The sequence below is a fragment of the Fusarium falciforme genome, chromosome 2, assembly GCF_026873545.1.
Source record: "Fusarium falciforme chromosome 2, complete sequence".
Classification (NCBI taxonomy): domain Eukaryota; kingdom Fungi; phylum Ascomycota; class Sordariomycetes; order Hypocreales; family Nectriaceae; genus Fusarium; species Fusarium falciforme.
Window position 1 is genome coordinate 2,073,433 of NC_070545.1, and position 23,542 is coordinate 2,096,974.

Here is a 23,542-nt window from a genome sequence, read left to right on the forward strand (position 1 = left end):
GGTTCAGCTCTGAGACTCGCTTCTCTACATGAAGCCCAGCCCAGCAGCCCTCCATCTCTCGGACTCGGTCAACTTCGTCCCAGTTCCTCACGTCCACGTTCCACTCGCGCTCAACCTCCACCCCCTCCCAGAGTGGTACTGCTGCTGCTGCTGCTGCTGCTGCTCATCAACACCACCCTTCCCGGCAGCGACACCTGAGAGCCGCAGCGTCGCCCAACGACGGTTCGCCGCCATCGACCCCTCCCTTGTACCAGCTCGAGGTCATTGGGTCAGCCTGCATACGCTCCGTGGTCCCGCATTCGAGCCACGACTGTAGACGTGGTCCGGCCGTCCTCATTCGATCTCTCCACATAGCTTCCTTCGCTTCCCCACGCGACTTCTTCCATCTCGCTCTTCAGTTTCTCCCTCCCCTTCCAGCTCGAGCCCCGAGAGCTGCTGGTGCTTGCCTTGCAGGATACATACTGGCTCCAGCGAAACAGCTGCTCTCTTCCCCCGTCTGCTGGTGTTGAACGGGCATACCAGACCATTTTCACGCCTGGTCTCGTTATCTCCTTACCGCCACGCCCGACAGACTCTAACACGGACGGCTCGTGCCTTTAAGCTACTGGTAGGTCAGTTTTTGACTCTTCTCTCCTCTGCAATTACACTTCCTGGCCCCCATCCCCGGCCTACGTCGTGCAATCTCGTCATCACTGGCCCTCTCTCCTACATCACACCTCATGAAATACGCCTGCGGGGCTGGAGGGGGATCTCAAACCTACCTTCACGTCGATGTCATGAGTTGACCGCCCGTTGCACACGATCCTACCCATATACCTACCTATCTACTTTCCCCGACTCGACTCGACTCTCTCCGGCTTCGTCGCCGCCGATTTGTCTGCCGCCTCCGCTAAGATGTATACCAGAAATTATCCGTTTGGCAAGCCCACCACGTACAGGATGGACCCCGATTGCGCGATATGCCACGCTCCGGCGTCAATGGCATGCGATTGCGAGGCCAAGGGACTTGACGTCGCCGTCAAGCAGGCCGAAGACCGCATGATGCGGTCGATATACACAGAGATACGGTTCGCAAGCCCGACTGATTATCAATGCCGACGTCGAGTCAATCCTAACTCTACGTCTTGACAGATCTTGGGTCCGAGGACATGCACAGGACTACATCCTCGAGTACTTCCGCCTCCTCACCGATCAACGCAAGACGGCACACTCTGCCCACTTGGACCGTATCACCGCCCACGCATATCATTATTATCACGCACCACCTCACCCGACGCAGATTGCCGAAGCTCAGGCTTCCCTCAAGCGCGGCATTGATGAAGATTGGCAAGCAAGCGTACAGCGATATCCCGAAGTTCTTGAGTATTTCTTTGGCCTCGTTGAATTGACCCTGCCGGCGGAGGATGAGCCCGCAGTCAAGGATCCGCCCTTGGGTTCACTGTCAAACTTCCGCAAAGTAAACCGTCGAAGCGGAAGCGGCGGCGCCGGCGGCGGTGGTCCAGGAGGCGGTGGTTCTGCAGCCGTTGCACCCGTCGGATACCGCGACCCGGCCGCACTTCACTCTCAAACACCTCCTCCTCCCATGCCCCGACTCGATCGCCGCACTCCAGGCCCCCGAGACAGGCGGCCTGCTGGCTTCGGGCCTCCTCCGCCACCGCCCGCAGCGTCTTACTATCCCAGCTACTGAAAGCGGCCACGACCGACGGACATTGCCAAAGCCATCCATACACAAGACAGCTGCTGCAAGGCATGCATACAATGCAGCCAAATCATATCATTACGACTACTACGAACATCACGACCATTGCATAATTGGGGCGTGGAGTATTACCGGCATAACAGACCAAAGTGGCATCATCATCGAGGATTCTCAAAGTTTGGGCCAAAGTTTCCACCTGTGTTGGACTAGAAGCCTCCCCGGTCTGGCAGTATTTTCATTTGGAGTATTTGGTTGGGGTTTACCAAAGTTGGGCATATTTGTATTTGAAGTCAAGCAAAATACCACGCCGCAGAAGGCAATATTTCACTCAACCACGAGCACCCCCAACCCATCATGGATGGTCACACACAGACCCAATGGCCTGCCGAACGAGACAGTTGCCGCACACACGCAAGCGAGCGAGCGGCCGAGCAAGGCCAGCAGCATGTCTTGGCTGGAGGAGTGGGGGATGGATGATCAAAAGAGGGGCGTCCGAGGGCAGCTGAGGCCATGGCGATAGGCCGAAGACGAGCTGGGGGCTGGCTAGTGTCATGCCCATACCTGCATATTGCTTCAACCTATTATCCGCGGATCTATGTGTCTACAGTGCAGTGAGACGACGGGGCTTTTGCAAGGTTCGAATGCGGCTGGTGGTCATTGATGCACGCATGCAGGGCAACACCAAAGGAGATGATCAACCAAGCGAGCGCATATGCCCGATGCATGCCAACTCAAGTCTACTCTTTTCGACTCCTCATGACTCTTCATCAGGCTCTCCCCATTGAGTGGTAAGCGAGCGATTGACTAGGAGCGAGGGTCACGATCGGCAAGATATTCGATAGCCGAACATGAATTACATCACGCAAATATCCAAGCATTCCCAGATTGAACCAACTGTATTTTTTTTCTTCATCTCTCGTTCTTCTTTCTTGCGCATCACCTTCGTGAAAAAACAGCGCCTAATTACAAAACAGCACGACAAGCGCTTTTATATTCGACCAGGAGGTTATATAGGGATGGAGGGAAAAGTGTGGAAGCGGCAAGAGACTCGGCATAATTAACTCAGTGGCCAGATGAGCTTCGAACAACGTTTGAGGGCGCCTCAACATTTGATTCGATATACCGAGGGGTGGCGCGAGGAACGTTCAGAGAGGTGGATGCCGAAAGGACGAAAGACGGGGAGTAAGTGGTGAGGATGGTGGTAGAAAGATTCGTGGATGGCCCCAGCATGGTCGGCATGGGAGAATACCGACGAGCGGAATAGAGACTGCGTGGGAGAGGATTACGACTCCTGCTTCTCAGCAATCGAAGTCTCCTTCAGGCCAGAGGTAACCTCCTCGACCTTCTCGCCGTTGGCCTCGGCGGCCTCAAGCTCAGCGATCTCCTTCTTGGCCTTCTCAATGTTCTGCATTCGACATCAGTATACTGGACTCCACATGTCTAACTCGGAGGTAAAGTGGAGGATACTTACACGCTTGGTCTGGGCCTCCTGATCGTTCTTCCAGAAGTCGAGCTTGGCGCGAACCTTCTCAGTAACGCCGGGGATGTCCAGAGCACTCATGGGAGGGTCGATACCCATGGCGGCGCAATCCTCGACAACGGAGGGAGGGACATTGAAGAACTTGGATGAAGCAGCATGGCCACCCTTCTTACCCTTCTTTCCCTTCTTAACAGCAGAGAAGTACTCCTCCTCGCGGTCCTCCTTGCGGACGAGCTTGGTGCCCTTAAGGCCAGCCTCATCGACGCTTCGCTGAGCCTGAGCTCCGAGACCAGTGTCGGCCATCAGGGGGCCCTTCTCAACCTTGTGGTTGGGGTCGAGGAACTGGAGAAGGCTGTTGGCGCGACGAATCTCATCAAGGTAGGCAGGGTCGCTAGCATCGCCCAGGCGGCGCTCAGCCTCGGCCTTCTTGCGCTCCTGGATGTGACGCTCGTGCTCAGCCCTCTGCTTCTCGCGGTAGCGCTCACGGGCCTCACGCTCGTAGGCCTGGAAAGCCTTCTTCTGGCCGTAGTAGTCGTCCTTGAGCTTGCGGATAGCGGTGTACTTCTCCTGCTGCTCGGCCTGGAGCTTGGTGCGCTCATCACGGAGGGTCGACAGACCCTTGTAAGCCTCATCCTGCTCGGCCTTGATGGCATCGAGCTCAGTCTGGATCTTGGTGTACTGCTCCGACATGGCCTTCTGCTCGGGGTCATCCATGCTGTCCTTGATCTCCTTGATCTTGGCGCGCAGGTCGTCAATCTGCTTCTGAGAGTCCTCAAACTGGCCAAAGTTCTTTCGAATCTTTCGGAGGCTAGAGATGTCGGAAAGAGCCTTCTTCTCGTCGACCAGCTTCATGGTACCGGAGTTGACCTGCTTGTCAAGAGTGGCGATCTGGCGGTCGACATCCTCGAGGGACTTGTAGGGAACCTTGGCCTTGGCAGTCTTTTGCTCGGCGATCCTGCTGCGAACCTGCTCATCGAGGCGCTTGATCTGGTCGAGCTTGGTGGTGCGGGCGTTCTTACCTCCGGCCTGCTTCTGGCGGATCTCGTTGGCCTGGGCAATGAGCTCCTGTCGTCGCTTCTGGGTCGGGCTAGGCTGGTCCTTGTTCTTGTTGGGCATAGCAATTTCGATCTTGGCCTTGACAGCAGCCTATAGAGAGTAGAGTGTCAGTCGGTGTAAACCCCTTGGCCACCACATGAGCCCACAGGTGTGGAACCTGGGCTGATAGGTATAGCCATTGCTCAAGGATGGAGGGAATTGAAGCCATACCAGGCGGTCCATGGAAGCCTTGTGGTCCTTCTCAGCCTTTGCGAGAGCCTCCTTAAAGGCATTCTCATCAGGCTTGGTAGGACGAGTATGGGCTTGCTTGTCCGCCGCAGGGGCGGGAGCAGTCGCAGTTTCGGCCATTGCGAAGAAGCGGGTACCGGAGAGGATACGGTGAGGAGGACGGGGAGAAGGTTGAAGCCGGGAGCGAAGCTGCTCGAGATGGCTTTAACTAGAAAGAGTGAAGGTGAGGGCGACGACACGTGTTGTCAGAAAGGAAAGTGTCAAAGTAAGAGAGGAGAGAGGAGGTGGACGAAAAAAAAAGGATATGCCCCCCCAAAGTAGGTAATTAAGGTACCCAAGTCACCACTTTCTGCTTCTGGACCCGTGTCTGGTTTGACTTGCGATCAATTTTGACCTGAGCCGTTGGGGCTCTGGCCCGTGCGTTCAGGTTCACGGGCTGTTTTTCTTTGTCTCCGGGGGCTGCTCAGGTCCTGCCGGTGGCCTTTTTAGGGGTGTCCCCTCCCCTTGGAGTCGGGTCGTCTCCCCTAGCGTCCACTGGGAGGGAAGCCCCGAGACCACTGAAGGGACTGGGCCCGGCCGCTGGACCTGGTCGCCGTCTGTCTGAGGCGGGCTGGCACTGGTGGGCAGGGGTTGGGGCTGTTCCTTCCACTTTTGACTCTAGGTTAGACTCAGGCGTCGTGGCTGGTGCACCCCTACATCCACATTCCAACTGTGGCGTATCTGTCAGCTCTCTGTGGCGCAAATCACATGACCCTATCAGACGCTTGGACCCACTCAAGGACTTTTTGGACTTTTGCGGCGCCGACGCATGCAAGGCTGTGAGCGACCGCAGAAACTTTGACTTTTGAAGCAGAGAGGCCCGCGCGACCGCAAACCAAACAATTCCACCCTCGTAATCGATCACAACCTTCGACCTCGAATTTGTATCCTGTTCCGAAACATACCATCATGGATATCGATCACGTGCCTACGGATGCCAGGTCCAAGGAGGTCGTCCGGCTCTGGCGAGCGTGGAGGACCGTCCATGAGATGGTTGCGGATCGAGTACGTCTTTTGCCTTTGATTGAATGACGGCGCAACACCTATCGCGCATCTCTTTCTATGTCTTGGAACACGCGAGACTGACATGGACTCTAAAGGAATACGAGCTCGCCGAGGAGGAAGTCAAGATCTCGCTCGACCGCTTCCGCGACGAGTACTGCAACCCCGACGGCTCCATCAAGTAAGAAAACAAAGACCCCCCATTCTCGCGATTGCAAAAGACACCCCGCACACACACAGGGCAGCATAGCTGACATCTCTTCGCAAACATCTAGCCGCGCAAAGCTCCAGTTCTCCGCCCGTCCCAGCGAGTCCATGCTGAGAAAGTTCACCCCCCCAGCCACGGCCGACAAGCCCGACCCAGTCCCGGACTGCGGCCCCATCTGGGTCGAGTTCCTTGCCGACAAGACCTTCGGCGTGAGCCAGATCCGCCAGTTCGCGACGTACGTCATCACCAACCACTACAAGACGGGCATCATGGTCACCCACGTGCCCCTGTCTCCCGCCGCCCGCAAGTCGCTCGCCAGCGTCGAGTCCCTGGCCAAGATCGAGTGCTTCCTCGAGGACGATCTGCTTGTCAACATTACCCACCACGAGCTAGTCCCCAAGCATGTCCTGCTCTCCCGCGACGAGAAGACTGCCCTCCTCAAGCGGTACCGTCTCAAGGAGACCCAGCTGCCCCGTATCCTGCAGCGAGATCCCGTTGCTCGCTACCTGGGCCTCAAAAGAGGCCAGGTCGTCAAGATCATCCGTAACAGTGAGACGGCCGGACGGTATGCCAGTTACCGGCTGTGTGTATAGACGAAGAACGAGGGAGGCAACGGGGATGTTATGTTTGCGGAGACGAGAGGTCTGGTTAGATCAAGGAAGGATGGAGGCGTCAATCAACTGTAATTGAGGTTCTAAAAAGCTGGCGTTTCAGGGGTTTTATGTATGTTGCGCGATGCCGTAGCAGAGCCAATGAAGGATTATCATCTACCTTGAGAGCTGCTATATTCGATGCCAGTGTTCGAGAGCACATCATCTCTAGGTAGCCACAACAGGCAGCCATTATCACGTTAATCACAAAACATCAACACAGGCAATACAATAAATGTCGATAAGACATATGCCATCATATGGATCAATATTATCCTGTTTGAATGCTCTCAAGAGCCAATAAACAATGTCCTTAATCCTACCAATTCCATCCAATGTAAACTTGGCTTTCGCCGGGGTATATATAACCAATATCCATCAACCCATTCGTCCATTCATCCAGACCAACCGGATGACCCAAAACCAAAAGAAGCCGACGTGAAAAACGTCGGTCGGAATAATAAACCCTAGGTATCAACCATTTGCGTAGGCGCCCGAAGCCCGCGCCTCTCTCATATGCCTCTGAGATAAAGAAAAGTCATCATGGCATCCATCTTTGCACATTATTACCCCGTCGTGCCATCCATCCCTTTCCTTGAGGATCCTCCGACACCATGCTATAAACGCCAACCGGTTGCCGCTATATCTACTCCAAGAGCGGACCGGGAAAAAAGAATCGTGGTAAAACATATCGCTATCGTCGTAAGGCGTATCGTCGGCCATAGTATAAGTATATCGTAGAAGACAGAAGTCTCGGACCTCGTAGGTGCAAGTTGGTTTCCTAACTCAGGAGACCTCCTGGATCCCTGAGCTCAGCCTCGGGCTTCCCGTGGGCGTTGTACCGTGTCTCTTGCGACTGGGGTATTGGCTGCAGCTCAGTACCTCCAGACTTGGATTTGGATCGGCCTTGTCTCGTATTGAGAGGGCCAAACATCCCTCCGAGGTCTTGCAGGAGCGCGGTAGAGCCACGGCGGAATCCTCCTGTGCTAGCCGGCAATGATGGCGCAGGAGGAGTGTGCTCTGATGTTGATTCGTCTTTGTTGGAAGAATCGCGGCTGTCATGACGGAAGCTTCCGCTACCTTCTCTGGGAGTGTCTAGTAGCCCACCAACATCAAAGAATGAGACCCTTCTTGGCGTAATACCGGAATCACTCCTTGCTTGGGCGAGAGCGAGAGCATCATGCGGTAACAAAGAGTCGTCACTTCGCTCTGCATTGCTGCGCTGCCGCTGCGGGAATTGCCAACGTTCAAGATCTTGGTCAAGTTTCCGAGCGATGGGAGCGGGAGTGTATTGGAAGATGCCGCTGTCGCTGTTGTTGTCTGGCTGATCGCGAAGTTCGGGGTCAACGGTCATGCCAACATCTCGGACCAGGTCCTCGTCACTTCCCCAATGACGGTGAAGAGTTGGGCGCCTGGGATGGAGCGAGGGATCCAGAGATTCGGCCACGGAGGTTCGTCGGAACTTTTGCTTCTTCAAGCCTCGGTCCCGCATGAAGGAACCCAGAACTAGTGAGTTAGCCGCGGCCGTAGCAAACAGGAGCTCCACTGAGGCGAGAAGTGATCGGTACTGCTGGCGGCCATCTTCTTGGATAATGTGCGGCACTCGGTAAAGAGTAACGCCCACAACGGACAGACTGAGAGAGAAAAGCAGCACAAGCTGTAACTTTCTCTTGAGCGTCATTGCGCTTGTCACAATGATCGGGATGGGGAAAATGACGAGCAGCAGATCCGTCAAAACGTTGCATACAGCCATGGTAATAAGCTGCACATAGCCCTGGCGACATTGACCACCGGGGTCGGGCAACACCTGCCAGTAAGCGTGGAAAGGACGGCATTCGATGAGATCGCTAATGACGACTGCGACGAAGGTGACTGCGAGGATAATTCGGATGGCGTATAGAGAAGTTTGCCATGCTCGTTCCCACGTGGCACGTGTTAATCGGTGGAGAAACTCGAGAATGGCCGTCTTGAGAACCCAGAGACTATTCAAGGAGAGTCAGCATCTAAAACTCGACGTTGGCGCACGGTTGGACGGGGCGGGATGTGGGCAAAGCAAGGGGATGAGAAAAGGGCGCGCCACATACGTTGCGGCGTAGAAAACCCGGCTGGCCAACACGAGGCCGCTTCCGATGGATTTTTGACGTATTTGCTCATCTGTGAGCTCGACGCCGTCGAATTGAGCATTGTTCGTTCCGTATATCAGGATATAGTGGACGCATGCCATGCGAGCATACAATGGGATCAGGGCTAATGCGGCGACACGGTCTTCGGTAAAGAGTCGTTCGGTTCGGATAAAGCGACCAGCCAGTCGCAACAGGATAATGAGGGTGCAAAACGAGGTTGCCCACCAGCAGACAAGCAATGTCGGCTTGTCGTACTTGAATTCGCGGAGGGCTGGAGGATCCGAGTAGAGCGTCATGGCTACTCGGCGGTCCGCGCTCGTCGTCCTCCGCAGAGGGCTCGACGAGCGAGGTGAACGAAACGGCTTCGGGCTTATAACTCGATCAGAGGTTGCGGATGGGCCGACGCAGGAGGCCGAGGATGCGGTACTGTTGGGCCGGCAGTTGGATCTGATACGCCTCGAGGATTCAGCTCGACATGAGGCGGCCGGCGATGGCACTTGAGCGGTGGTAGTAACGGCACAAGCGATGGATGCATGAAAATAGAGGTCTTCGGTGCGATATCAAGAGCATCGATAGATCGGTGCACGGACAATGGGGGGTTAGGACAGGATTGCCGTCAAGGTCGAAGTCAAAGACTGGGTAGCGAGAGTCGTTGAGGACGCATTCGCAAAGATGGTCGATCCGGGAGGGCCAACTTGATTCTGCGAGTGGCAAAGGGCCAAGATGATGGTTCGCGCCGGTCAATCGTCTCGCGGTCGGTCAAGGAGTGAGGCAGAAGGCTGTGTGGACAAGGCTCAAGAGGATGTCAAAAGAAGAATGAATGTAGGAGAGAGTTGGGAGGGTGAGATAAGAGATGAGTGGGAGTGTCCAAGAGTGGATGCGGACAAGGTGCAGCTGGTCCCCAAGATATTGCGGAGGCGAGGAGTGTGGGCGAATCGACTCGCCCCGGTTGTCTATCCGGAGGGCACAGTAGCGTCGACGGTCGAGTCCTCGAGTTGCACACAGACGAGAACGCCCGTCACCCAAGGCCCGGAGCCCCGTCCGTCATCTGTGGCCCTGTGCTGTGGGCTCTGGAGAGGAGGGTGTCTTGGGCGTTGGCCACCACCCACTGACTGGGCCTGTGGGGAGGGCCAAGGATGGGGAGTGAGAAGCCAGGGCATCCAAGAGCAACCCATCCGTTACCTCTGCTCCGTGCTCCACCGGGGCTAGACCCGAGTCCTGACGAAGATGTTGTTGGCTTAGCGCGCTTGGGGTCTTGGGGTCGCGGGACTCGCACGACCTGGGGGGCACGCTACTTTGGTGATTCGGCGGCTCACTCAGCCATGAGGCGTTGCGTTGACACGACCGTCGACGGTGAGCAGCAGGCAAAGAGCGAACAAAAGCCACATTTGATGCGAGGATCGGATCAGGAGACGTCCCAAAACACGACATCCGCGTCTAGACATTGACCGTCTGCACATCCCTAGCATAGCCTGCCTAGTCAGGAAAAAGATAAGCTCGGTGACCCGGAACTCTAAAGAATCTTCAAAGGTAGCTAGGCTCACTCTTCACACCGACATGTGTCTGATGTGAACAACACTGGCGGCTGTTAGAGCCGCGCGATCCCACGGCACAGGACAGCAATGCATAGACACTTGCAAGAGAATCATAACAGCCACTCCAGCCCTCCAGCTTCAGCCGGTCAAGTTGACGAAAACCTCGGGCAGGGGCCAGGGACCTGTCAACGAGGGGGCAGGGCGAAGCGACGTGGGCGTTCTGGCTATGGTCTTGGACTACCGTAGCGCCATTAACTTGAAGAAACCGTTGCGTTGAAGAGATCTCGGCGCCATGTCGATCACATTCCGCGCGTCAAAGTGTGTCTCTGGGCCAAGTGAGACTTGCACCTTGCACCCAAATTGTTGTGGAATCAAAAGAGTGCCGACAGCACGGTTTGACTGACGCTCAAGAGCCCACCTCCAGCACAGCTCGTGGCCCCCATCTTTTCAGGGTTTCCCTCTGCTGCTTCAAATTTGAACGGGGGTTACTGATTGCAGCTCTGGGCGCAGGCGACAGGGCGGGTCAGGCTTGGTGAGGGTCCGGGGTACCTGGAACTGGTCATGCAGATACCTGATGCTGTTCGCAGAGGAGGGGGAAACTGGTGATTTGCCACTCTACCCTCTTGTACCAGGCAATGTACCGATAGCTGCCCCGTTGTGGCTGCCTCTCGGTGGGCGGTGCGGTTCCGTTGACGACCCCCCGGATGCCGAGAGATAGTCATGACCGGGGCCTGAGTTTTCAATCGCCGGGGATTGGCCGACTCGAGATCCGTCACTGAGGCCTTTTGCTTGGGCTGGACCAGGATGGTTGAGATGCTGCACCGATAACTGAAAGAATCTTGTGAGGCTTCTTCACCTGTCAAGGCGGAAGTGGCCGATGGCTGTTGGAGCCGGAAAATTGATTACCATGTTTGGTGTTCCGAGAGACCCTGCCGCGGTGAATTTCGAGGTTTCGCTGTCACCCATTCGGTTCGAGCATCAGATGAGCTTTTTCTTCTTAGGTTTTTGCTCGCGGAAAGGCCGGGCTATCACGTGCCATGTTACCAGCCGTCAGACACAGTATCTTTCTCTTCTGTTGCTTGTCAGCCGTCGTTGGACATCGATGTCTTTCATCATGGTTCGCGGCTTGAAACTTGTCCTTGCCTTCCAGCACAGGCGACGGTGGGGGACATGCCCGTTTGCTGGTTCGATGGCTTGGATGGCTGGAACAAAGACTCTGCCAGAAATCAAGCGTCCAATGCGAGGCGGGCATTCCCCCCAGGTCCAAACGTGCAGCAAGGATCCCTTCAACAGGGCCCATTACATCACGCGACAATGTCGTACTGCCCGCCGCTGAATGTGAGCCAAGCAGGCAGCCCAGTTTCTTTTCCCTGGTTAACGTCGTACCTTGATCCTTTGGGATTCATCCAAGCTGCCCTGAGCAAGCCCGACCCCTTGATTGAGCAACTCGTCTCGGCTGTCATATCCCAGAAGTGCTTTCAAGCCGTACCGCGTATGCTCCCGAGTGGCTGCTCCAGACGTCACCCGCCCCCCGTCCAACCGTTCTGCTGGGACTGATCTGCTGGGTGCGAGCCTGCTCTTTCGGCAACGGGTGGGAGCTTAAAGAGGATGTTGTTTGGAAGGGGAATGATTGATCGTGCAAGTTGGGACAGACCACTCATGGCAAATTGAGTTTTCCTTGAAACGGGCAGGTCCTCTCGTTGCTCCTTCCATCACCAATATCGAAACTTGGTACCTGAGATTTTAGGAAACACACCCTCCAGAAGCAGAAGTAGCAGCAGCATCAACGCCTCATCCCACAACGACCCCTTCACACGACATGTCGAAAACCGATCCTTACGAGGGTCTTAGATTCTTACGTATCACCACTTAATCATAGCTTCCCGCCCGAATGGGTTCTCGCCCCTCTCTTATCTGCGCCCATCTCCACACCTCACGATGCGCGCATCTGTCCTATCTCTTGGGTGGATTCCCTGGGCTGCACCTGATGGCGATTCACCTGCGGCCTGTCTGTGCCTGGACTGCGCTTGTGCCTCTGTCTCCATCGTTCCCGTCGACTGGCGCCCACAGCGCAGAGAGCTATTACCGTTTGATCAAGAAGCCAAGCACATGCGATGCCACTGCCAACAATGATCCCAGATGTGGTTTTGGTCTGATATCAAGTCAGGGGGTCATATCAGACCTGCCACAGCTCCAATCTCTACCCGTGCCAAGCCCTTCAGCTACTGGCCGAGAAGCCGTGCTCGTGTGCTGGCTGGCCTTGTCGATTAACAGAGTTCAGGCTTTCCAGTGCTCCGTACGTCGATACACAGGTGATGCCCTCAGCCCTGGAATTTACCCTCCAAACGAATTCGAGGGGATCGCTGCGCGGCCCGATTCCGTTCACAGCACGCACCCAGTTTGCGCTCAGGCTCATACTCTCCGTTCCATGTTCGCTAGGTCTTTGCATCAAACACCTGGGACTGCAACGCAGGGTCTCTTTGTGACACGTATCACCTGCTCGTTCACGTATTCATTCTGCCTCGTCTCGTTGTGCCGCCTCCCAAACCCCAGCCGAGGCAGAGGAGGGGCATGCGCGTACTCGTGATGCTCATGTCCCGTCCCGTCTCATCCCATCCCATCAGCCACATGTCCTTGGTACCTTCGGCGCGTCTACGGTCCCCAAAAGAGCCAGGCACATGGCTAGCGAATTCCACCTTGTCTGCTCCCTGTTGCACAATCCTCTACGGAGTATTGTGCCCTGGTCTGCCACGCCTCTGCATGGTGGTCTACGATGCCGGCAATTCGACCATGTCAGTTGGTGACCGCCCTCTGGTCAAGGCTCGAATTCAAGGCTCGTTGCCATTTTGCTGCTCTCACAGGCATTCATTCATTGGCCAGCGGACGCGAGGTGGGGAGCACTGTCGACCCCTTAACTCTGAATATTATTGAAGGCTGGATGGAGGTTTCGCCATCATGATAGGCCTGGCGACTGAGTTACCATCCTATCCACTAGCTCGACGATATTCAGCATCTGGAAGCTTTCTAGACCAGCGCCATCTCAGCCTCCGGAGGCTTTTACCCTGCTTTGGCTTCTCAGCTCAGCCGAGCGATCCGTAGCAGATAAACATATCCTTTCGCATTACCTCGCCATCTCGCCTGGCGCACGTCACCGTCCCCCACGACATGATTCATGCCTTTGCCTAGCTTGGCAGCTGGGCTTCTACAAACTTTCCCTCCCCGCGTCCTCTTTGATCATGACCGCCACCTTATTGCGTGCGCAACGGTCGTCCAGGGATAATTAGCTTGCCATGCAACACACTAGCGAAGCGATGGAGCAGCAGATGGCTTGGCCTGGCTTGGCTAGAACATGACTAGAAACACGACGAAAACTCAAACCAGATTGCCATGGGCCCGATACCGGGACGCCTTAGACTGACTCGATCAGCTTCAGGAGAGACACGAACGCCCACAACCCGATTCCCAACAAGTGTCGATATCAGTCTGGCTTGGTTAGCGACCTCGTGGCTTCGCCCTACCCCAATCTCCCCACAAGCCAGCGTCCAACATATCCGTCATCACTGGATGCCCTGTCACCCTGTCTCAAGCCCGATGATCGTCGTCACGTTTAGGCTTACTTGCAGATTCGTGTGGCTGTCGTCGTATCACTCACCTTCCTCTCTCGGACACAGCGTCTCATAGACCCTTACAACCCGTCAACCGTGCGAGGCTGACACTTGTTGGACATCACTGTTGCGATCGGTAGATACCGGATTTCCAGCGGCAGCTGTGATCTTCTACCCCCGTCGAGGCGGGTCGATCAGGAACCATAGTATGCGTTGTGTTGCTGCAATGCCGACGTCCTTCGACTTGTTCAACAAAACCCTCAGCTGCCATGCCGGGCCATGATCTACAAGCACGCTAGACCAACCGCAGCTCTTCCACGGCCGTCTTGATCTGCTCCTTTCCAGCCCGGCCCCAGTCCACACCCTTCAGCCTCTCGCCAGCCTCTTCCTCATCCCCAACGAGACCCCAGAGCCCATCCACCACCATGCTCTTGACTTTGGGCCAGGGATGATACAACAGTGCACCCAGCCGTTTCCTAGCCTCCTGCACACCTGCCTCGGCACCCTCCTGGTCACCCATGGATGCGACGCCGCTGTAGACCCTGATGCACGCCTCGAGCTTGCGCACGTTACCTGTCTTGTAGCCAGCCTTTTGCGTCTGCAGGCATAGACTGCGGAAATTGACGGTACTGCCCTGGAAGAGCTTCACATGGAATAGGAATGCAGTGATCTCGAGGGTCGGCACAATGACTCTGTCCTGCCCCTGTCGGGCCTTGAGATTCTGAAGCAGCGCCTGGCAGACGAGTTCGAGGTTCTCCTGACTGGCCTCGCAGAAGTCGCAGAGTGCGGCTCGGCTAGCGATGACCAAATCCTCGTTGCCCGTATCGGCCGATGTGACGAACCCAGCCATGAGCTCAGTCATCCATGCGCTTGGGTCTGCCTCAGCTACATCATGAAGAAGGGGTCGAAGACGGTCTCCGACATGAAGGTTCAAGAGGTTCTGAAAGTAAGTCTTGGAAGAGAATGTGAGTTCGCGGAATCGCGTAGCATCACTAGAACGGCGTTAGTAGACTGATGGAGAGACCATCTCCCTTTATCAACATACCCTTCTTTGAGGACAAGTGCAATGGCGGCCTGGGCTTCAGGACGAACGCGGTCAAGCTTCTCCGCAGAGAGCCGAAGAGTGCTGAAGAAGAGGGACCGAACAGAATCCCCTGTCCATTCAACTACCCCGTCCAGGTTGGACCATAGAGCCCTAACTGCTTTCAGAGCTTGAACACGGACATGCGAGCCAACATCTCCCCGGGCATTAGTAGTGTAATCATTGAGTCCCTCGGCGATCAGATCGAGGAAAATCATGGGCTTATCTCGCAGAACGCGGCTCTGTGTGAGGCTCTGCAGGATGGCAACCCTCGATTCGACCTCTGTGTCCCACTCCCAGCGCTCCAGTAGTGCCTTGGAGGCGACATCCTCGGATAGCTCGGCTAATGGCTGCGCAATGGTGAGGGCATGGAAGTAACCATTGCCATGCACTGTAGTACGGCTTGTAGGGCGGTGCTTGACCGTCTCAGCCCATTCGTCCAGGATCGCCTTGCGCTCTGTTGGGCCGCTGAATATCAGAAGAACAAGGGATGCAGCAGCGGCGGGTTCAACAGTTTCCTGCTCATTGCGGTTAAGCCAAGTTGGAATAATGGATCGTAGTGAGGAGGTGAGCCGCAACACGTGCTCATCTGCGGTGCTGTCGAGCGAGTCGAGGGCAGAAACAAGGCTCAGATAACTGGACGAGTTATCGGGATGAAGTTGTTCTTGGCCAGGGCGGAGAGCTTCTTCCGACTTGATGCCCAGAAGTGCCACCTGAAGGATCGGCAGCGTCGAGACAACGAGACGACAGGCAGCTTCAGCAAGTAGTTCTGGTTTGCGATAAGCCGTCGACTGCAAGTCCTCCAACACGGTTGAAACTGTCGAGAGGATTTGATGAATCAGCGACGAGTCAAGATTTCCTGTGCCTGCAGCGGCCAAGGCGGGAAACTTGTCCAAGACTGCAGCAAAGCATAGCAAGAGACCATGACGCTCTTCAACCTGGCGAACTTGAAGGGTCTTGAGACGATCAGTGAGAAGCTGGATGGAGTCCCTGAAGCGAGCAAGGGGGTCATCGGACTTGGTATCAGATAGCTCAAAGGTTAGAACGCCGAACGCGGTGCCAGAAACACGTCTGGAAAGGGCATCAAGGTCACCGATTCCTCTCCATCCGAGCAGAGTATCAATGATGGCCTCGCCATACTGGTTTGACAGCCGGGTGGCATTCACGGCCACCTCCTCGACGGCCCTTGAGCGTCGTGCAACAGCGTGGTAATCAACAGTCTGGACAACCCAGATGCCCTGATCCACTGTATCTGGATGTCTTCCGATCAGCTCTTGCAAAGCTGCTGATGCACCGCGTCTGATATTTCCAGCAGGATCCAGAGAGGCAGTTACCACAAGCTCGGTTCCGAGGACCTGAAGAATTGAGCTTGTGGCAGGGTGCGCCTTGGCGGCAAAGACGGACTGTGTCGGGATTGCAAGGAGTTCATCAGTTGCGTATCGCCGGGCGAGTGCCCAGATGCCGAAGCATGCTGCGTCTCGCACGTTGGCGCCAATACTACCACCAGACATGCTCCTTTGCTCAAAAGATAGGCCCAGAAGAAGGGCATGGACAATGTCGGAGAGCTGTTCAGCTGGTGGGGATCGTCTGTAGAGTAGGTGAGAAAGTGTAAGCATAAGGCCATGCCATTCAAGGTTGTTGACGGCAGAGAGGTCTCTGGCTGGCTTGCCTCCCGCTGGCCTGGTCCAGAGAACGTTTCGGTTAAGTGATTCAAGAACGGCTTCAACGACTTGAGAGGCCATCTCGGGGTCCAGCTTCAGGGTAATGATACTCAGAGACTTGCTCGCTGCGAATCTCACTGGTGTGTCATTGTCAGCTACGCAGTCGAGGAAATACCCAATTGCCGTCTCCGTGATCTCAGTGCTGGCCATGTCCTGGGGTGTCTGACGGAGCAGAAGCACGACAACGGATCGGATGACCTTGAGGATCATTTTCCTTGCCAGGGCAAAGGAAACAATTGTTTTCGAGAGCTCGTTCTCGCCGGTGGCTATAGCGTGAATAGCATAGAAGATGGACGACAAGTAGGGGTTCATGTCGGAAGTATCCGACGATGAGCGTAGCACTCCAGCAAGAAAAGACAAGATTCCGAGGTAAAAGTAAGTTGTCTGCGGAGACCGGTCCTTTTGCAGACGTAGAGATGCCAGGGACCAGTTGACAAGGCTCTCCAGGACTCCGAGTTGCTGCATGTCGCGACGTGTGGCCATTCTAACTAGGAGAGCCTTTGCAGCGTCTCTCTCCTTTCCTGGGGTACCAATGTACTTGATGGCCAGAGGGATCATCCGGACGGTAATGGCGGGAAGGTTGTCAGGCCAAACCATACCCGGGATTTCCGGTGCCGTGATATCTTGCAAGTCAACTGATGAGATGGTTGAAAGATCGAAGGGAGCCAGAAGAAGGTGGGAAAGCCATAGGAGAACAACATAGCGCTCCTCCCATGACCACTTGCCAAGGGAATCCTCGTCTGTCGAGGCCTGCTCCGACTCCTCGATGGCGAGGAGCAGCAGTTCAAGGTACTTGGCCTCGACATTGAGGAAGCGGACAATGACCTTTTCGCCACGGATCTTGCAGAAAGTGTACAGGATCTTGCAGATTGCAAATTCTACAGATACCAGCAGCTTGGAGCGAGACGAGAGTGTCTTTCCACGGTGACGTGTCTGCAGATGCTTGAGGAACGCCTCGGCGAGGAGGGGAATCCACTTGGGCAGATACGGATCCAGCAACTGAGGAAGTTCCTGGAAGGGGTCCAGAAGCTGTATAGAAGGGTCAGATAGGTTTCAGTCAGTGATCAAAGGGTCTTACAGCTGAAGTCAGGCGGAACGTCTCCTTTGCGCGCACCCGCGAGCGGACTCGAGTGCCGCCGTGGCCATCCGGCTTCCAGAGAAAATGGGGCAGGGAGCGGTCAAAGTCGCTGAGAAGATCAGCCGAGATCTTCTGCAGCTTGATGTCAATGTCGGCTTCTGGCGCGTCCATTGTCGTCTCCACGCCGCAGGGGGACGAGTTTGTGTGTCCTCTGTGGTTGTGGGAGAGTGTGTAGCTCAGGATGTGTTCCTGACTGAGTTGGAGATTCCAGGCACCAAAGTAAATGTGATGCTGGAGAAGCGGGTCCAAGGCGTGATGATTGACAACTGTTCAGTAAACAATCCAGTTCAACGTTTCATTTCAACAAATCTGAATTGAATAGCACAAGCTTTGAGAATCCTTGTTCAGTGTGAAATATTAATCATATTTAAGAATGCAATAAACCGCTGTTCATAAGGTTGTGGTTGATTGTACAGTGCATATAGAGACCAACACGGTAGCTACCCGGGACACCAGGTCTCTAACACCAGGCTTCCGAATTATCCCTCTTTAACATTGCCATCGGAACTGTCGCCTTGTGTGGTATCTCTTTGTTCCCGTGTTGGTAGCATTTTTGATTATAATGAAATATTTTCATGACTTGACCTTCATATGAGAAGGTTTTAGACTGCAAACATCCTTCCCAAATGTGAGTATCCTAAACCATTGCATGTCAATGTATCCTGTGCTTGCCTCCAAGAGGGCAATGGGCCTCTAGGGCCTCTATAACCCAAGACCAGTCACGCAGGTCTTCATGCAAAGCTCCTCATCGTACTTCATTCACATTAACAGTTGCGGTTGCACGTGACACCGTTATAGGAGCGGTTAGTTGTGGGCCCGCACGTTGGACCGTAGTTTCTTTCTGGAAAGGCGGACAAGAACATTAAATTCATCATTATCAAGGGTATCAAAAAACTCCCATATCCCGTATCCCATATCCCATCCATCATATTACCAGTCATGAATCTCTCACTGGGCCACTCCAATAGCCGCCACGAGAACGTCCAAGGCGCTGCTGTGTGAAGGCCCTGTGGCATCGACGTATGGACCTGTCCAGGCGACACCCAGCTGGTTACGCTTATTCCGGTTGTTCTTCCATATCGAGTCTGCATTCTTAATGATCAGCCTGCGATATAGGTCCTTTGGCGAGACCTTGTGAAGATAGTGGATGTTTCGAATGAAGATGCCCTTGAACTGTTGTCCATCTCGGCCACAGTGACCGTCCTTGAGCTCACAGTCGTCCGCCTCGATGAGGATACCGTCGTCGTTGGTAAGTTCCTTGATGGCTGCGTATGCGATTCGGTGCGCCTTCTCAATCAGAGCCCCGTCACCAGTCGCTAGTGCAAGCTCGACGAGTCCACCGAGGATGACGCCCTGGTTATAACTCCATGTCTGAAGGCCGTTGTTCTTGCAACCGTTCAGGCCATCATTAATAAGACCGTTCTTGTTGATCATGCCGCTGGCCTCGAACCATTTCCACTGCTTCTTGGCAATCTCCAGATAGGTGGTGTTGCCAGGGACTCGCCTCGCCAGAGAGGCGGCAACGGAAAGGTACAGCTCGTTGGCTATGGCGTTGACATATTTCCGGTCTTTGTTCCAGTAAATGCCACCACCGCAGGGTGTACCCGCACCCGTTCCCATATCATTAAAAAGGTCAATTGCCGCTTCCAGGAAGTCAGCATCGCCCGCGGCGTCGTGACACCGAATCCAAGCCAGCGCCCACCAACCTATTTTGCTTCATTAGTTTTATATCCCCCAAAGCCTTCTGGTAAACTTACCTTCATCATCATAAAATTCATTGATGAAATCATCAAACCCTCGCTTGCCCAGAAAGTCCCGCTTGGCCATGCAGCCCGAGTCGGAATCGATGCAGTATGTGGAGAAAACCAGCCCGTTGGTCATTGTCTTGAGGGTTTTCACCTGGGTTTTCTGGGCATTATTAAAGGTAGTCCTCATAATTCCTCCAAGGTTGAGCCGATTGGCCTCATCTAGCCTCAGCATCGTGAAATCGGCGAGTGTTGCCATGGCACTCCCACTATTCCACCACGCGCCGTCCCAGATTCCGGTGGCAGCGTTGTACCAGTCGTCGTTTAGCCTCTGGATAGAGATGGAGGCCTTTTCGGTGTATGTATCAGCCTCTCGAGCTCCGAGATGGGTTGTGGATGAGGCAAGGAGACTTGCTCGGGCGACGAGCCCTCCCCAGGAAAAGCCGTGAAGCATCTTAGATAGACACAAGTAAAGGAAGCTGCTAATGGGCAGTGTTTGGGGAGAAAGAATAGGGAGAAAGTGACCTTGATATACTCGGCCCAGGGCTCGATGGGTTAATCACGATGGTGACTGTTGAAAAGACAGGACAACCAAGGAGACTATATACAAGCCCAACTCTTGCCCGCCCAGCGAAGTGGATGTCTCCATGTTAAGACCCACGCCAAGTTCCCCATGACTTGCATTATTGAGCTGTCTGGCCGCCAACACAGAACCATGGAGATAAGAGCAAAGAGGGAGCACAACCTAAGCATCCCCAACAAGGGGTGGTGGATGTACCATGATGCCGGTGGAGCAGGTGGACTCTTTCGGAGCCGGGCGCGGAACGGTGATTGGAGAAGCGGCGGCTGATGGTGAAGATGTGACGCCGAGAAGCTGGTTGTTGACTTGTGATGGGGCGGCTGTGGTGTTTCAGAGAGAGATTGAGTTGTCATGCTAACACTCAAGAGGTGCCGAGAACCTGGGCATTGGCCGTGCTTGGCGAGGCCCGGTGTTAGTGAAGAAATGGATGCCCCTGGCGCTACAGTGAGAAGCTGCAGCTATTTTTGCCATGTGGACCCTCTGCGACCTCTGCGACCTCTGCGACCCCTGTGATGCCCATGCTTCTCCATCCGGTCCCCTGTTCTCCCACGTAGAGCCTCAGGGCACAGGTTGATGCTCCTCCATCGCATCCATCTTGTGGGCGTTACCTTGACGGGCGCTGTGCCACTCGTCGCCACGTGCTTTCAGCTTCTGCGCGAGCCGTTTGCTGAACCTGATACGCAGGTACATGATCAAGGTCGAGGTGCTTTGCAACTCGACGGTTCCTTGCTCTCTTTCTTCAAGAACACGGGGACATTCTCCATGGTAGATCCTTTGGGTCGAGACTCATGGAAGCAGGGCCCAAGATCCTGCTCTTGTGCATACATTGAAACCTCCAGGCGATGCGTTGTCTCTCGGGGGGAGGATCTCAGGTATCACGCCCGGAGCAAACCCATGCAGACCGAATTTTCAGACGTCATGCGCAGCGTGTGTGTGTGTGTGTGAACCATGTCGCATTGGCATCGCCTCTTTCTGTTGTTGCGCTGTCAATGGAATGGTCTTGGCACGGAGCCGGGATCTGGTGTTTCAAGCTTGAGCATCCTTATGCGCCATTCGCCCAAACCTCCGACGGCATCTCTTATCGTGACTGTGCTATAACCTTTGACATGCTTCGGAATCATCCCATCCTGCGTTTTCATTGCCAACTCAGATGTGAAAAGCCTCGTTGGTCAGCATGGCGGTGTTGGTGAAGTCAAGTTGCCTTGCTGATCGCATCACGTCAGACTCTTCGTGGCTGGACAGGCAGGCTTTCTTGTAGAATTTGCAATACTCTCTCTGTTAATGCTTATACCTTGACATTAGAAGAGTACAGCCCAGAAGGATGAAGGATTTGGAAAAGACGGTGTGATCAATCCTGAAGAGTCGAGTCTCCCATTGAGGGCTTACTGAGTTAGCCATCAAGATGTGGAAACTAAACCTTCCTGTCCGGCACTTTGCTAGTACGGAAATATAACTTGGCCGCCTCTTCATTGTAACCCCTTTCTGTATCTTGACTTCTTGGCTTGAAGTTGCGGGAGGGCCATGGCGGTCACTCATAAACCTGAGACTCCAACATCAATCAACCTTGTACCTACGAATAGTATGGCGAGAAGTATGGTCTTTAGGGCTCAAATCGGCAAGAGGTCTTGGCCTAGGGAGGGTCATCTAAGCACCCCGAGCAGCCCTGGGGATTTCCCTCGCTCAGACCCAAAGTGGTACTATATTCAGCGCCAACCTGACGGGCGCTAGAAGCTAGAATGCCTTGACCCTGGCCAGACGATATCCCCGAACAAGCGCTCTGTGACATGGTCGAACAATGGAACTTTCTGCATAGTTTTGTGTAATTACACAGTCGTAGCAGTCCATGCCACGGAGGTCCCCGTGCCGATCTCCCAGCGGACCATCTTTCCGGAGGTACAAGCATCCAACGCATGGCATGGATCAGAAGATTTTGGGGAGGCAGATGGATCTTTCAAGGTCGCGCAGCTCGCTTGCAAGAGGGAGTCAGCGGGTGCCAGCTGTCACTGAGAGAATTTTGTACGTTTCAAGTTGAAGTCCAGCTGAGGTAGTCAAAGCTCCATCATCTACCGTTCTCTACCTATAAGTGAATCACACTACAAAGAACCCACGAGCTTCTTTGAAGGTCGAGGCCCTCTCAACAGAAGCAAGCACTGATCATGTATGTTCCGCATTTAGGACGGCAGCCAGCCGTGCAGGCGTTTAAATCGACCCACGCTCGAGCGTCCTTTCGGTTCCTGTCTTTTTCTCCGAAACAAACCAGGTGGAGCTAGCCCTAATAAAGATCTCGTCGACGGAGCACGGCATGTGTTGTGCAGGGGGGCACCTGGGTATTGATGTTACTACGCTGGAGCTTGAGCACCTCAGCTTTTCCACTGAATCCAAGAATCTCTCAAGATGGATAGAAGCCTATCCTCAGTAACCCCCATCGATATTTGTTTATCTTGTTGGGCTAAAGGAAACCTAAACTAAGATAGAATAGTCTCAAGGCAATATAATAGTAAACTCACCAAGATATGAAATCCTCCAAGTCTTTCCCTACACTGCGACATAAGATCATAGAACAGGTGATCAGGTTGGTGTCACAGATCCACTCCATTCTGCAAGTCCTCCACTCTTTATCCTTGATGACCAGTGCTCGTTCTGCAGACAATCTACGATACTTGCAGAAGTAGGGGCATTTATGAGCCATCACATTTCAATCGTTCTTTCGTCTTATTGCCAATTTTCCATATCCCAATCCCTCGTCGCCGACAGCTTGCGTCCTACAGTCTCTCATATCGCCATGATCACCACCCCACATGACAATGCGGAACAACCATGCTGTGTCGTACAGGAGTGACGTGGGCGTGTTGGAAAAAGGAGGCTGCACAAGGCTTCTCACACAATGTTGTCTCGAAGGGCTGATTGGCAATAGCGGCTGCCAAGTGTTGCAGTATTAGCTTTCAGTGGGCAGGAACAAGTAGAGCTCAAGAACGCTGCAGCCAGGCGAAGGGTATCCTTTGTTCCGGCGAATTGCACCAGTATAGTTCGATTAGATGGAGAAATGAACCTAGGAGTGGTACCAATAAGCCCGAGTTTGCATTCTCCTTTTGTTTGAGCCATAGAACCCTCGAAGTAGATTAACTATGATTAACATAGATCTAGCACCTAACCACCGCCCCCTCTTTCTGCAGCGATGTGACCATGAACATTTGCATTTACATTCATTGCCCACTCCCGAAGGGACAACCATAAATTTCGAGGTAGAGAGGCTTTACGCCGTTGCAGGAACCGTCCACTTTGTGGGAGGGAGAGGTTGATAAAGCCGTGGCGGCCCTGGCCAAGTAGACAAGCGTGAACTTGGTAAGAGGGAGGGTGACTGTTAGCTTTGTGGGAGGACGGCTATTGAAGATCTAGGCTCAGATAGATTGGGGTCAAACTGGTGATTCACAGAGCGTTGAAGTGCTACGATATGAAGCACGAAGTCAAGACATTGACCCAAAGATGTGTATTGATGTAATGAAAGAGGAAGCTAGGTAGTGGCTATCGCGACGAAAGCGAGATGGTCGGACAGGGCTGCGGAGAGGTTCGAGAAGCTAGCCTGAGCCTGAAAGGATATGGCCGGGGGCTATGTTGGCAACGACGGAGATCGTTTGATGATCATCTCATGCTG

General features: G+C 54.3%; 6 protein-coding genes across 6 annotated transcripts; 2 read left to right on the forward strand and 4 right to left on the reverse strand.

Annotated features, from left to right (window-relative positions):
* Positions 1-894: 894 nt before the first annotated feature.
* On the forward strand, positions 895-1,687 carry NCS54_00259900 (Hypothetical protein; the record flags this gene model as incomplete). Its single annotated transcript, XM_053148195.1, has 2 exons — positions 895-1,067; positions 1,132-1,687. 2 exons carry the CDS (start codon positions 895-897, stop codon positions 1,685-1,687), a joined length of 729 nt encoding a protein of 242 aa, XP_053004170.1.
* Positions 1,688-2,981: 1,294 nt separating this feature from the next.
* Positions 2,982-4,583, reverse strand: NCS54_00260000 (Hypothetical protein; the record flags this gene model as incomplete). The annotated part of the gene is made up of 3 exons (XM_053148196.1): positions 2,982-3,104; positions 3,171-4,325; positions 4,446-4,583. 3 exons carry the CDS (start codon positions 4,581-4,583, stop codon positions 2,982-2,984), a joined length of 1,416 nt encoding a protein of 471 aa, XP_053004171.1.
* An 828-nt stretch (positions 4,584-5,411) lies between these two features.
* Positions 5,412-6,305, forward strand: NCS54_00260100 (DNA-directed RNA polymerases I, II, and III subunit RPABC1; the record flags this gene model as incomplete). The annotated part of the gene is made up of 3 exons (XM_053148197.1): positions 5,412-5,507; positions 5,603-5,685; positions 5,780-6,305. 3 exons carry the CDS (start codon positions 5,412-5,414, stop codon positions 6,303-6,305), a joined length of 705 nt encoding a protein of 234 aa, XP_053004172.1.
* Positions 6,306-7,143: 838 nt separating this feature from the next.
* On the reverse strand, positions 7,144-8,781 carry NCS54_00260200 (Hypothetical protein; the record flags this gene model as incomplete). Its single annotated transcript, XM_053148198.1, has 2 exons — positions 7,144-8,344; positions 8,447-8,781. The coding sequence occupies 2 exons, from the start codon at positions 8,779-8,781 to the stop codon at positions 7,144-7,146; spliced, it is 1,536 nt and encodes a 511-aa protein (XP_053004173.1).
* Positions 8,782-13,920: 5,139 nt separating this feature from the next.
* On the reverse strand, positions 13,921-17,676 carry NCS54_00260300 (TFCD-C domain-containing protein; the record flags this gene model as incomplete). The annotated part of the gene is made up of 3 exons (XM_053148199.1): positions 13,921-14,617; positions 14,671-17,456; positions 17,506-17,676. 3 exons carry the CDS (start codon positions 17,674-17,676, stop codon positions 13,921-13,923), a joined length of 3,654 nt encoding a protein of 1,217 aa, XP_053004174.1.
* An 837-nt stretch (positions 17,677-18,513) lies between these two features.
* NCS54_00260400 (Hypothetical protein) lies at positions 18,514-19,764 on the reverse strand (the record flags this gene model as incomplete). The annotated part of the gene is made up of 2 exons (XM_053148200.1): positions 18,514-19,271; positions 19,323-19,764. The coding sequence occupies 2 exons, from the start codon at positions 19,762-19,764 to the stop codon at positions 18,514-18,516; spliced, it is 1,200 nt and encodes a 399-aa protein (XP_053004175.1).
* Positions 19,765-23,542: the final 3,778 nt, after the last annotated feature.